The 14,151-nt window shown below is 51.2% G+C and overlaps 1 protein-coding gene across 2 annotated transcripts; it reads left to right on the forward strand.

The window, feature by feature from the left end:
- Positions 1–549: 549 nt before the first annotated feature.
- On the forward strand, positions 550–14,106 carry LOC126570185 (mucin-21). 2 transcript variants are annotated; one of them, XM_050227752.1, is made up of 7 exons: positions 550–852; positions 919–1,053; positions 2,976–3,119; positions 10,923–11,579; positions 11,719–11,836; positions 12,461–12,684; positions 12,808–14,106. In XM_050227752.1, exons 3-7 carry the CDS (start codon positions 3,036–3,038, stop codon positions 13,531–13,533), a joined length of 1,809 nt encoding a protein of 602 aa, XP_050083709.1. In that variant the 5' UTR covers positions 550–852; positions 919–1,053; positions 2,976–3,035; the 3' UTR covers positions 13,534–14,106. The 2 variants fall into 2 exon arrangements, with proteins under 2 accessions (XP_050083709.1, XP_050083707.1); XM_050227750.1 differs by having other exon boundaries at positions 550–1,053.
- The last annotated feature ends 45 nt before the right edge of the window (positions 14,107–14,151 follow it).

The following is a 14,151-nucleotide window of genomic DNA, read 5'->3' on the forward strand; positions in this document are numbered from 1 at the left end:
CGTGATCTTTCTCATTTGTTTGCAACACATTCCACTTACGGTCACCCCCGATCACACGCATACAGTGCGAGCCGAGCGCCACAGCATTAGCATAAGCAAATAGCGGCGGCCTATTTGCACGACGATCAACAAACGCTCAATCTGCATTCACGGCATTCTTCGGCATCGCCACCGTCGCCAATTGATTGCCGCGACGCCGAAGACGCAGACGATCTCACGGATCCACCATTCGCACTGCCGTAACGATCGCTGACGACTCACACCCGCAAACTTCGGACGTCAAACCGAAGCATTAAAAAACCTCCCTGGCGACCGCACGCTGTGACATCGCGGAACCGCCGATCGAGCCGTCACAGGCAAATGCGGTCCAGCGAACGAGATAGCGTGCGAGTTACAAACACAGCGACTACTTCGATGACGACAACGACCGACCGTCCGACCGTCCCCGCCAAAAGCAAGGTAGGCTGGGCGGTGACTTGGCGGCGACGCTTGCTTGCTTGTGGGTTGCGCTAGTGGTTCGCTGCTTTTCGGTTCGTTCGGCGACGTCCCTCACAACATCGGCGACTTTTGAGGCGTGCAGCAGCAGCTGACTGACGGAGCGGTCTTTTTTTTTGTTGTGCGGAGAGTTGTGCTCACGGTGTTTTTGCGTGCGTTGTGCTCGTGTGCGGCATCAGCGAATCTGCTGGAGCTGAAGTGTCCGGATCTGTTTTATTGTTACTCTTTTATTTGCATCCTTTCTGCGCCATCAAATCCCGCAATCTTGTCAAGAGATTAGTCATCTTCGGTGGACCGGTGCCATTGAGTGTGTGAATCTCGTCTGAAGTCTGGAACACAGATCACCGTTTATTGAGGGTTCGTAACAGTGCGTGCAGTGCGAGTGTGCGAGAGCGGAGTGTGTTTATGATTTCGGTTTCCCAGAAGTGATCATCTTGGATTGGCATCTTGTGGAGCATACGCGAACCGGCATACGTCGTCTCACACCTAGCGAAGGAAGCAAACCATCGGACACTCCCGTTGCCTTTCGAATCTGCTAGAAGCTACTAACTAAACAAGGTAAATTTACATTCATTATAATGCCTTTAGATGTGCCTTCTCCAATAACTCAGCTAAATGCTGATCAGAAAAAATAGTAGAAACTACAAAAAAATGCACCTCGAAGAATCTTTACATTTAATCAATGGCTCCTTGGACAGCAAGAGCATCGATCTAGCAAAACACAAAAGCAAACGAATGTTAAGCTATCTGGTTCTACTTTAAGCCATTAACAAAGTAGGTGCCATGTTTGTGCTCTCCTTGGGTCAAACGCCTTTAAAACACCGTCCTACGAAGCAACTCGTCCTACGGTGCACATGGAGTTATGCGCCGGTTAAAGGCCTCCCCCGGGTCAACGTTTGTACTGGCTCAGGGTTGTGCCTCGAACCGTGACACCAGATATCCGGTGTCAATATCGTACTCCTCTTCCTTCTTCCACTTTCACCGCCACCACCACCACCAATATCATCATCGTGGTCGTCATCGTGCTATCCCTGCCCTGTCAAGGAAGAGCCTAAAGAGACGTGAATCGCGAATTCAACACCCAGTCAGCACGTCCACAACCCCATTCCCCTCACACAACCCTATCCCGTCCGTAGGTAGTCGTTCGACGACACCGACGACGACAGTGGCCTCGAGGTTTGGCCATGTTTACCGTTGTCGTGGTGGTGGCATTTTGCACTCACTCCCAGCCCAGTGCCTACGACACCCACGGTGCATCGTCCTTGTAGCCGTCCCGTGGCAGTTCTTTCACTCTACGGAACCGGAACCGGAAGTGTTCGTTTAAACAAAGGAAGCAGGCAGGAAAAGACTGCCACCATCATATAAAAGTGTCCATGGCATTCACGTTTTCGTGGACTTGAAACGGTCATCACTGTCCGATTCATAAAAGTGATGTCCAGTGATGATAAGAAGGTATTGATCATTGCTCAACTCCTCCAAAACCCAGCATCATTCTGTACAATTGATCTCTTGACACCCAGTGCACAGCTGCTGCTGGTACTGTCATGGTCACTGGCCAGTAGGAGGGTTAAGCATGTCGCGTGGTAATCGACTTACCGAATATGATGTCTCCTTTTTCGGTCGGTAATGCGCCTCACACCCCGTTATGGGCACCGGCCAGACGTTGATTTATTTCCTACATATCCCCCCGGCAGAGAGGGATATCTGACTTTTCCTCCTACGCAAGAAAAAAATGAAATAAAACAAAAATGATCACATGGACATGATGCCGATCCCGAGTATATAACAGGCACGGGATGACCTTTTTTTTTATTTCTTCCGCTTCCAATCCCGCGCCAAAAAGCAAACTTCCCCGTGCACTCCAGTTTTCAAGCACAATTCCACCCTCCGTGTCGTGCCGGGTTGGGGGTGTTGTGCTTAGCGTTGGCGTTGGTTCAACAGACTGCCCGATTCGGCATCGTAGCCGCATCCATAAACGGACTATAAAATCGAATCGAAACCGACGGACGGACGGACGAACAGACGGAACCTCAAATCGTCACCTTCTTCTTCTACCGATGATTCACGTAACACTTTAACGTGACATCATTCCATGTTTATGTGTCCCCGTACTCGGTGGGTTTGGTCGACTTCGTTCGTCTAGAATCATTTAATTACTGGAGAGAGGGAGCGCCAATGCCAAGTCAACCGGGAGGGGGGGGGGGGGCTATGTAGGTTTGGATGTCAAGCACGGCCATCGATGCAAGCTCGAATTTTCTCTGGCCTAGATTCACCGGACTTCCACCGAAAAACCCCCACCGGTTGGTGCGGAGCTGCGCTCAAGGGCACACCACAAAACACCAACTTTCCCGTCCCGGGTTGGTGGTCGCTAGGAGTGTTCACGTACTTCCTGCTGTTCTTTCAGCCTTAGATTAGCATTTCGTGAACCGAACAGAACGCACTACTAACACGCACCCTTTACGTTGTGCTCTACATTTCAGTACTCGAGCCCCAGCCCCCCGGTCAACCCGGAACTTCGAAGGATCCAAGGCACCAAGGGGATGGATTGTCAAGGTCCGACGACGGCAGTGCGTGCGGCGGCCGTTCCCGCCTCCGTTGGATCCTCAAGGCTGGCACAGATGCAGGTTAGTAGCAAGTAGTGGTACGGCAAGTAGCCAGTAGCCGGTATCGGGCCACGGTGGGCGTTCAGGTTCGTTCGCCTCCGTTGGAGAGGCAATAAATTCATAAACGCCGCGCCATTGGATCGTCTTCTTAGTTTGAAGAGTTCTTAGGGGTCGTGTGGCTGTTGATCAACATTGTTATTGGATCTTTTTGGCAATTCAACTCGCCCCAAAAGTCTCATCGCAACTTTCTTTGCAAACTTACAATCCCCAGAGATCGTCGTCGATAAACGTTCGACAGGCGTGAGCTGTGGGTGTGTTGCGATCGCTGTGCAGCTCCACCTACGCTTGCTACCGCGGCTTGTTGGCTCCAACCATTCCGGTTCTCCCATTGCCACCACAACATTCGCCCGCACGTTCGCCGCTGTCAAACCGGAGACCGGCACGTACCCTGTTGTGTGACTCGTTGAGCGCGCCATGACTCAACTTGTTGCTTCGACCAGCACCACAACTACCACTTCAAGATCGAGGAGATCGGACGTTTGAGGCGCGTGACTCACTGGACCGGGTTCAAACACGCGGCCCGGGTGTCACCCGTGATTTACGATGTAACCAGCACCGTTCGGTTCTCGATTCTGCCGATGATCGTTTATGATCTCCGTACCTCAGTGGGATGTGCTTCCAACCGCAATTGATTTCTAAGCAACAACCACGGAAGCTTCCGCAAACCGTCGTTCTGTGACGCATCGAATTACTCCAACGGTAATGCTCGTGGCCTTGGCCTCCAGTGGCGCAACGTTACATCTTAATGCCTTCTCGCATGACCAAGCATCACAACAAAACAAACCGAAATGTTTCGATTGATTGTGGGTGGGAGGGGGGATGTGGGGACGGCTTTATCACGTTGTCGCTGCTGCGCAGTTCGCTCAAGCCGCAACAGCACACGCTTCGTGCATCGTGACAAGCACCAAGAACTCGCCCTCTCTCTCTCTCTCTCTTTGATTTGGCTTCGACTGACTGTCGCAACAAAAGAACAAGCGACGGTGGAACCCTTCGCTTTAATGAAATTCGCATGGTCGCCTCCGGGTTTTTATGGCTGCATAAGAAATAATTCAATTAAAAGATCAATTTGTGGCGTGTTATCTGGATCAGGAAATTGCCACGAAGCGATTCCTCAACGCGTGAGATCCCAAACGAAGCCTCCCCGTTTATCGGCTATTGTTATCCATAAACTACTAGGGCAAACATCCTATCGTTACTATCGTGTCCCATTCGCTGCGAGAAATGAACATCCGGACACCATCTTTATAACCCATAAAACGGCAGGAAACAACACACTTGGCCCTTTTCTCTTTCACTCCTTCTCTGCCTCTCTTCCTGCCACTCCATTCCAAATGATGTCATCTTGTGATAATTCATCGAGGGAGCAACCGGACGGTTGTTTGATGAAATCAATGCTTAAGTCAAGGCAAACGACCAAAGTGACTAAAAAAAGCGGGGGAAAAGTGGAGCGATCCAGATAACCATAACTAGCTAACGTTCTCGGCACAGCATTGACTGGTGCCACGAGAGCTGCAGCAGCTCCGTTCCCGGCCTGGAACCGGAACATTCGGTCATCACAACTCATCGTTTCTGGCTGGATTTTATGGCTGCGTTTTTATGCACTAGATGCCTTTTACGGTCTACATCCTACCGGGGTCAGTATACGATCTTGTATGTATGAATCTGCCGATTTGCAGATTGGTCAGTGTTGCGTTCGAGACGCTTCAAAAGATTCGCAATCCTTCATCCACATCAAAATGTACAAATGAAAGAGATTCATGTGATCTTCACTGTCTCGTTGTGGTGCGTGTTCCCTTCCTTCAGCATCAACAACAACCCAATCCAATTGTCCAGCGGATACAAGGTTACAAGGGGCTCGTTGATGACCGAACGACCGAACGAATGGCCATATGCCATCACGCTTGGTTCACATTAATTGATAATGATTAACAACTGATGGTCGCGCGCGCTCGCATCAGTAGTTGCTGAACATGAAAGGGCACCTCAGCATGGAGGCGACTGCATCATCGTCACAGTGAGCACGGTGAGCACGGTGAGAGAGCGAGGCATCATAAACCATCAGCCCTTAATATGGTAAACGATGACCGATGGTAGATGGTGTGTGGCCAAATGTGGCGAGCGTGAAATACTTTTAAAGAGCTTCCTTTCGTGGTGGTTGACCCAAGATGGTGGACCAACAGCCGGGTGTACAGTGCCTCGAGATGTACCAGGGCTCTGCACCTGGAGAAACTTGTGGACATGGAACCGGTGTCCGTCTCCAGCAGTAACCGCCTAACGTCATCCAATCGCACACGATCTGGTTCGGTTAAGTAAGAAATCAAGTAAGAACGCCTACGGGTGGATATAGTGGTTCGAAAGCGGCTAGCATGACCTCGTTAGCCCGCCAAAAACCCTCAAACCCCCTCCCGGGCATCGGAACCGGACCGGCGAATCACCTGAAGGCATTGCAATTTGCCGAAAGCTGAGTTGAGCAGCAGCACTTAGTCATGCTGCTGCTTCCACCCACGGTCGAGCGCAAACAGTTTGCGAAAGTCACATCGTACTCCCGGATTTGGAGACCATTTTTGCGCAAGCAATAATGGTATCCGGCCACATGTCGTATGTCTATGTGAAACCTTAATTTTCAATGGAAAAAGCAACAGAAACGCATACACAGAGTAATGCTGCGACTGTGACTTGGCTCAATATTTGGCTGGAAGCTGGAAATCCAATTATTTCATCAATTTTCGCTCGATTCCGAATGAAATGATGGTGCCCAGAAATTCAATGGAACCTCAGTGTGTGCGCTTCGTTCGTTTGTTCAAAAGTAAACTTAAAGAGGACTTAGAGGAGGGGAAGGGAGAGGGGGTGGAGGTGGAGCTGGCACCCCACGCCAACTCCTACTCCAACCAATATAGCATTCGCTTGAGGGGGTAAAATTGATTATTCCAGCAAAAGCGCTTCAAATTTATTAGATTCCTCGATCGAGAAAGAGCGCGAAAAAAAAACCCATTCCATCTTCCGGGATTTCGTCCGAACCAATCGTCCCGGATTTTGTCAGGCGTCGTCGTCATCGTCGGTACAATATTTGCCCATGCACCGCCCTCTCCCGCCAACCAAAAGTTGTCCACGCTAGGCCAATGCAGGCCCTGGCAGTTTCGCTTGACGTGAGGCAAAAGAGCAACCGGCGGACAATAAAAGCGGATTGTTTCCAGCTGGCTGCACCGTTGGTAAAAGATTTGGCGATCGGACCAAAGGGAGATGATAGGGAATTCCGGCGCCAGCACACTACGCGGCACGTTCAAACCCGACGAAACGAAACGAAAGTCCGCGTGCGCCTCTGCGTCACGGCGAGATGCGCCGCTATCGGGCGAAAGGTATTACGGAAGGATGATTGATACCAACCGGAACGAACAGACGGGCCACGCTGTATCCTTGACGATAAGCGTATTAACGATGGCCATCGGTGTGGGAGAGACATTTTCCAAATGGCGCCGCCGCACGGTGGAGTTGGATTGTAAAATTAAAAAAACTTTCAACTACAGTTTCTTTGACTATTAGCAGAGAAAGTTCGATGATGTTACTGTCGAAGCACTATCGAAGCCGGGGATGGTGTTATCGAGAACCCAAGCCATGTGACGCCAGGCGAACAAGCTTCTACGAGTTGCTCTGGGATCATTTGTGACGCTAATGAGTTGTCAGAACTCATTCCTTAATCCATGCATCCATACCACCAACTGGCAGCTGGTGTTACAAATCCGTTTTAGCTCATTAGCGATTTTAGCTCAGGCGCTGCTCAGCTCTGGGTAGTCGTCGGTTAGAGCAACACCACGGCCAAACCAGCGCTGGTCCCGCTCGTTCTCTAATGTGGTGGCATTGTAGAAAGCTTTTGCTCAGCTCGCCGCCAGCAACACTGTTGCTTATCGTGTCGCCCCATTTAATGAACTTACCATTACGGGGTGTGATGGACGGATAAGAAGTGTACGAGTGTGTTTGTGACTATGTCTTTTAAGTCAATAAGTGGTAACCGCAAGCTCAACTTGTGAACCACATGCCCGCTAACGGGAGCAGCAGCAGAAGCAGAAGCGACATTTTCTAACCAGCTTGCCCCCTCCCACCTGGAGGTCTATCTGGAGTTGTTGGTAAAGTTGTTCTTACTGCTACTCCTCCGCGTAATCAAAAGATTCCATCGAGAGCGGCAGCATACGAGAGACGGCACCGATGGGCCACCGATGAATGCCACTCGGTGGTGGTTTCGTCACTACAAAACGCTTCTGCTGTTGGAGAAACTTTGGATCCGTAAGCGCCAATCCTTCGTCTTTCACCTACCACCACCATCGGTGGGAGGTGGAGAGCCCATAGGGTGCTCTTGTTTATCACCCCAGGCGCATTAATTATACCTAGGAGGCAATAGAAAACCGAATCCCCGTGTTACCGGCCTTTTCCAGGTTAGAACGGAAGGAGCGAGACCGTGGTAATACTATCTGGAAACTGGCGCACTTGGCTTGGCGACACGGACGGGACACTGTCATCATCACCGACGTTCTCGTTGCTCGTTAGAAAGTTGACAGGTTTAATGAAGGTGAGAATGTCATCTCACGGGGCCGTTCTATGCGTTCAAAGTGATCCGTGGGTCCATCCGATGGGAAGAGTAGGAAACGAGATATGGATACGCTTGATTTGTGTGAATCATTCACCATCTTTCGCATCGAAGCAAAAGACTTTTGTGATCAGATAATGTTTGATGTTGGTTCTATCCATCTTCGACTTCAAGAAGAGGTTCAAAAGCTGATGAGTTTTAACTAGCGCGAAGACTGGTGATCACTAATGAACTCGTGTAACACCGTTTGACTCGTTCACGATTGCTTTTGCTTTATCCGTTGAATCCTTTCCCAAGATATAGTTTAACCTAGTTTCTAACAGCGGAAGGTCATTACTTCCGGAGAAAGCACATTAAAGCGCAACTTGGGTAAGCAACTTCGTTTGTTCTCAGACCAATATACCAGATGCTAGGCAAAGAGAATAATTCATATAAAGATTCTTTGGATGTACGTCCAACCTATGGTTTCGGTAATTAAAATGAAGAATCAAGACTGTTTTTCCGATTAATTAGACCTTTAGCTTTGATCACTTTTTTCACGTTTTTTATGCAGATATTTGACACGATTGGTTTTATGAATTTCGCTTAATTTGTAGCTATTTACCTTTTTAACACGTTAAGTTAAATTAATTCTTATGGTGCGGTATGAATATTTATTTCCTTGGTTTTTTTTTTGTAACTAATGATATTCTCTTGAAGTGTTTCTAAATTACTCAGCTAAGGAATATCAAAGAGAACGCAAATGGTCAATGTGACGATATTTACATTTCATTCCTAAGCGAATAACGCACATCCAGTACCAAGCGCTTGTTAATTTAGGACCTTTAAATTAGGTTCATTTTATTAAACAAAAATACGTCTACTTGCGTTGCGCTCTAGACATCGCTCGTAGGTGTCCTCTAATTAACATGGCGAAGGTCCTTTTTCCGTTTTCTCATTAAACCTGTCATCCACCACAGACCGTCCAACACCATACTATGCTAATCGTATGAAAAGTACCTATCTGAGCTAGTGTCACATCGCTGTCTGTCTACCATCAATCAGTTCTCCTCTACACATCACTGCAATCTCACGGCCATGTTGTCCATCGCCAGGCATAGTCGCCAGCACACCACACCGGTTGCCTTGTTGCTCGTCCATCGTTGCTTCATCGTGAAAATCGATATTCAAATCAAAAGATACACACCCACACATACGCTTATCAAACGTCCACATAGCGTCCTGGATGTGGTTCCTCGAACCATCATGCAATATTCACTACTTTCGCTGACCTTTGACAGAGTGTCTACTATCTGTGGGCCCGTCTGTGTCCATTATCGCGGCGCGAGTATGTGTCGTGGCGTGGCCGCGAAAACAATGGCCACCGTACACATACGCCACCAGGACAACACACATGGATAGCTTGGAGAGCGCCCGCGGAAACGCAGACCTGACGCGGTTGGTTGGACTTGGATGCGCATGCATTGTCCGTTCTTCCGTGACCGTGAACGGGAGGTGATACTCCCCGGGTGTGCACCACGGTTCGCACGATCGCGTGCATGTCTAGTGGAAAGCCAACGGCCAGTGTAGCACCCAGGGACGGAACAAATCCGTACAAACCGGCCCAGGTGTTGGGGCCTCCTGTCTTGGCCACCGATTCGTTGGCCCTAACGCGTGGCACTATCGTCAGTGGTGTGGTAAGCGTCAGCCTCGAGGACTCCTGGACCGGACGTAGCTTCCTGGAAGCGCTGGGACGGCTTCAACTGCCGGCGCTAGATGTAAGTGCGTCCGCAGTGCCCAATCCCAATGTTAATTAGTGTCTCTGTGGCCGGAAATCGTGGTCGTCGTGGCGACAAGGGACAAGGGTTTGGGAAATCTAATAATCGACCCATTTCGGTGGGATGGGATGACAGTTTCGTGCGGCCAGCAATACGCCCTAATTATTACTAAGTAATGGAGGTGGCCCCCCAGCAACTCCTTGGCCAACGTTAGCTTGGTTTCGAAATTAATCACGCATCGTCCTGCTCTACAGGTACCACGACAGCGTGCTGCTACACGCCAGCATTCAAAAACTGTCCTCCCTTCGTCCTTCGGGTTGCTCCACGGCATCCCAACGCCATCGATCGACCATCGTCCCGGTCCCGAAGGACAACGCCGGCGTGCTCCATTACTCATTCCCCGCTGTGGCGTGACGCTTCGCGGTGTGGCCCTCTGCGTGCTATCATCATGATTTTGGGGTTTTTTGGTCTTTTCTTCCCGCAAAGTCCGTGTCTCCTTCCCCCTTGTCTCGTCGCGACCAACCAACCAACCACTCATGATGCCTTTCGGTGGAAGGGAAAACATCGATCCCTACGGTTACACCACCTTTCCCGCCAAATGACTCCCTCCTGCAGTCCCCCAACAACAACAGACCCAAGCGTATTGGCCCAAATTCCACACCCCGGAGCCCGAGTGAAGCAACTTCGCTTTCGTTTTCTACCTCACCACCGCACCGTCGGCACTAGGGTTCTGAAGGGTAGGGAACATCCCCCCGATTGGCTGACTTCCTCGTGGCTCATGGTGCCTGCACCTAGCGTACCCTCGTCGATTGCGTCGTCGTTGGTGGTGGTTGTCGGCTATAAATAAGTCTACCCCAGTTATTTCCCCGCGAAATGTGCAACGGAACACGTCCGCCAGGAGTGGTGGAGCTCCCTCTCCACACCCAAACCCCCCTTTTTTGAAGCCCGTGTCCCGGGGCGTCTTCGCGGGACAAATCGGTTCGTTGTGTTGTGGCAATGCAGGCGAGGAGCAGCAGCGAGCAGCAGCGGCATTAGCTTGAGGACGAGCACGAGGCCGGCACCTGGATTGCGCCTGCCGGAGGGCTTGTTTTGATGTGGTCGCTCAGTCGCGACCGTGTCTTGCATGGATACGAACGCACGAGCGGGTCGGTGTGGCCTCTATTTCACTCCAGTGTGGTGAACGGTGACTAACCATGAAGCTCAAATCACTGGATTATAGTGATATTATCGAGAGTTTCACCAACCGATATGAGAACATTGTGAAAAAGGTGTGTTATCGGGGCGTTCGGCGACAAATTGAAGACGTTAAACGTGTCGATTGGAGGTGTTGTTGTGTTCATTGTTTCGTCTAATCAGTGTTCTAACTACTGTCTCCTGCTTCACTCACTCACTCACTGCTCTCTCCCTCCCTCCCCTTTTGCTCTCTAGATGCGATTCCAGCAACGCCAGCAGCAGGAACGTGACCAACGGAAGATCGAGCAGATTGCCACGAGGACGACGGTGGCAGCAGCAACGACGACCGTGGTCGCGGCGAGCAACGGGCGCACCTCGACCTCGACAACGACAACGGCCACGGCGACGGCAACGGCAACCAGCAGCAGCAGTGCGGCCAGCGGTGGTGCGGTCGGTGAGCTGACCGAGCGCCTCAATGCGACCAGCCTCTCGTCCAGCCTCGGTGCCGGCAAGGTACGCCAAATGTTCGAAGAACGCCGGCACCACCGGGTGGCCGGCATAGACAAGAGCTACCCACTGCAACCGATTCAGGCGAAGGCCGGTGGTGGCAACGGTGCCGCCCCTTCTACAGTGACGGCAACCACTCTGGCGAACATTGCCAATGGCAACCACTCCATAACCAGCACCACCACCACCACCACCGGCACTAACAACAATAACATCCCGAATGGTGCCGTCGATGGTGCTCCGTCGGTTGGGCGCAGTGGCAGCATAGCCAGGGGGGGTGGCGCTGGTACTGCCACGAGCCTGAACAACAAACCACGTGTACCACCCATCTCGGCCACCAGCCGTAATCGGTTGCAGCAGCAAACTCATCGAGCGAATGCTAGTAGCTTGCGTCAGGAGCAGCAGGTACGGCAATACTTCTACCCCTCAACTCCAGAAGTCCAGCCCAGAATACAGCCTTTGAAACCGCAACCACCTCCTCACCCCTTACCATCTATTCATTCTGGCCTGCCTCCTCTGGTTCTGCCTCCCTCTCGCCTTGCAGGTTACACGCAGCACCAGTAACGTAGGCGACGCAACGCACCCAACGACCGAACACCAGGGGCAGGAAGATGGTGGTTTCGACGACAACGATAATTTTCTGGAGCTGGAAAAGTTCCCAGGTAAGGAAGGAAAAGACAATCGATCGTCGGTCAATTACCGCACCCGAATCCTTTCGGCCCGTTCTTCCCTTTACATCACTCCGTTTTGAATCAACTCCCCTAATGTTTCAGTGCTTATAAAAGGGCAGGTTGGGTGCACACGTGCAAGACCAGAGCGTGCGGAGGAAGTTGATTGTCAAGAAAAATCAGAAATCAACAGGAGTGTGGGGCAGGTGGTCCTTACTCCCCACGGGTGGGTGCACGGTGTGCTTATGTGTTTGGACGTTATTTACTCGGAAACATGTGTATTGGGTGGATGCACATGCGAACTCGGTGCTCTACACATTCCTTTTCTCAGTTTACTGCATTTCCCTTGTGTACGGCGTACACCAAAGTTCCTTCTAGAGTGGGAGTCCTTTTCCACGGGAAACTTATTGAGCAACGGAATAGAAACGTACTTATTGCGAAAGAGTTTAGTTGCTTACCGCCACTCTAAAGAAGTTCTTGATGGAACCTAGATTCATAACGATCTAGGACGTTACGGAAAGGATACATCTTCTTGAGTCAAAACAACCTTAACAGGGCATTAATATGCTGTTCTACCTACATTTACATCTAATCGGAACTCATCATTCTACTCCACAGATAGCGGCGAGCTGGATGGAGAGCTTCTGTACAATCAGGTGAACAATAATGTACACCATTTGGGGGCCACTTCCGCCAACGGAACCGGAACGACGCGTACAGCGGCGCAGAACGTAAACAGCCTGAAACTAAAACCAGTACCAGGCCGTTCGGCGACCACGACAACAACACCGGCAAGAAGCAGTACTCTGAAGAAGCAACCATCGGTCACCGGATCAGGCAAAGTAGGTCATGCACATTTTAGCAGCACAGCATCAAAGTAGCTGCTGTTTGCTCGTGGTTCGGATTCTAATTTTTGGTCTCTTTCTTCCGTTCGTGCGTTCGTTCGTTCGTCCGTCCGTTTGTAGTCTGGTGCCACCACCGCCACCCACCGGGCAACCAAATCCAACGGTCCGTCCCGTACCGTCACACAGCCCAGCCCAGCCAGCTCGGCCGGTTCGGTGCGCCGTGTATCGTCCACACCACCGGAACGTTCCGAACGCTCGATGGCAGCGATGCTGACCGCCGCCAGTTCGGCCCCAAGCGCGGCCACCGCGGTGGATGGCCCGGTGCCCGAAGGTCTCGCCCGCTGTGACATCTGTAGCCGTAACTTTGCCGACGATCGCATCGAGAAGCACCGAACGATCTGCCAGAAGACGAAGGCCAAAAAGCGCAAGGTGTTCGACGTGACCAAGCAGCGAGTGGCGGGCACGGAGGCAGAAAAGTATGTCCTAAAGGCCCGGGGTAAGGGTGCGGCCGGTGCCGCCCGGAAACAATCTAGTCAGCAGCAGCAGCAGCAATCGGGCGCCGCGGGTGCTGGCAAGCAGAGCAACTGGCGCAAAAAGCACGAAGAGTTTATCGCCACCATCCGGGCGGCCAAGGAACTGAAGGCTCATCTGGCCAAGGGTGGAAAACTGTCGGATCTGCCACCGCCGCCCCCGTCCGAGAATCCGGATTACGTGCAGTGTCCGCACTGTTCGCGTCGCTTCAATCAGACCGCCGCCGATCGCCACATTCCCAAGTGTGCGACGATGCTGCACAACAAACCGAAACCGAAACCGAAGGCCTCGACCTCGACGATGCGGCGATATTGAGGCCTCACTGTCGGAGTGAAGCCCGCTGGATGCTGCTTAGTGGAGTGGCCATCCTATATTCCTATATTTTCTGTTCTTTTAAACTATACGAAGATGTGCTCGTTTTGATATGACGCCATATTTGATACCACTAATCAACAGCCGCTTGTCCCCTTTACCCGGTTTTTATACGATTTAACGAGAAGGTGAAGAATGAGGGAGGCAGCTACCGGTCAGCACCAATCCGAATAACCGTGGCATCCCCCCCCGGCCAGGCCCCCCTAACCATTGAATGGTCACCACCGGAAACCGCATAAGCTAACCGTACAAACCCGTAGAGGAAATGATTGATAATCACAACCAAAATGCTTTTATTAACGTGCCGGATCGATGGTCTGCTGTGACCCGTGTCCTGGCTGATCCTCCCCGTCTGCCCCCCCCCCCCTCCCCATTCCCGAGAAATGGCTGTGTGTGACACAGGATGCAGGATGCGACGCGAACGATGTTCAAATTGATGTACTCTTGTGTGCCTGTGTGTATGTCGCGTAAAAATTAATAAAAAGCAAATCATGCAGATACAGACAGACAACTCAATTTGTCTCTTTCTTTTAATTCTCTTTATTGAAGTAACACTACGGC

This window comes from Anopheles aquasalis, chromosome 2 (genome assembly GCF_943734665.1).
Source record: "Anopheles aquasalis chromosome 2, idAnoAquaMG_Q_19, whole genome shotgun sequence".
NCBI lineage: Eukaryota > Metazoa > Arthropoda > Insecta > Diptera > Culicidae > Anopheles > Anopheles aquasalis.

Coding starts and splice junctions, on each gene's coding strand:
- LOC126570185 (XM_050227750.1), top strand. CDS start 3,036: ATGGATTGTCAAGGTCCGACGACGGCAGTGCGTGCGGCGGCCGTTCCC. Junction 11,837..12,460: donor GGAGCTGGAAAAGTTCCCAG/GTAAGGAAGGAA, acceptor TCTACTCCACAG/ATAGCGGCGAGCTGGATGGA. Junction 12,685..12,807: donor CGGTCACCGGATCAGGCAAA/GTAGGTCATGCA, acceptor GTCCGTTTGTAG/TCTGGTGCCACCACCGCCAC.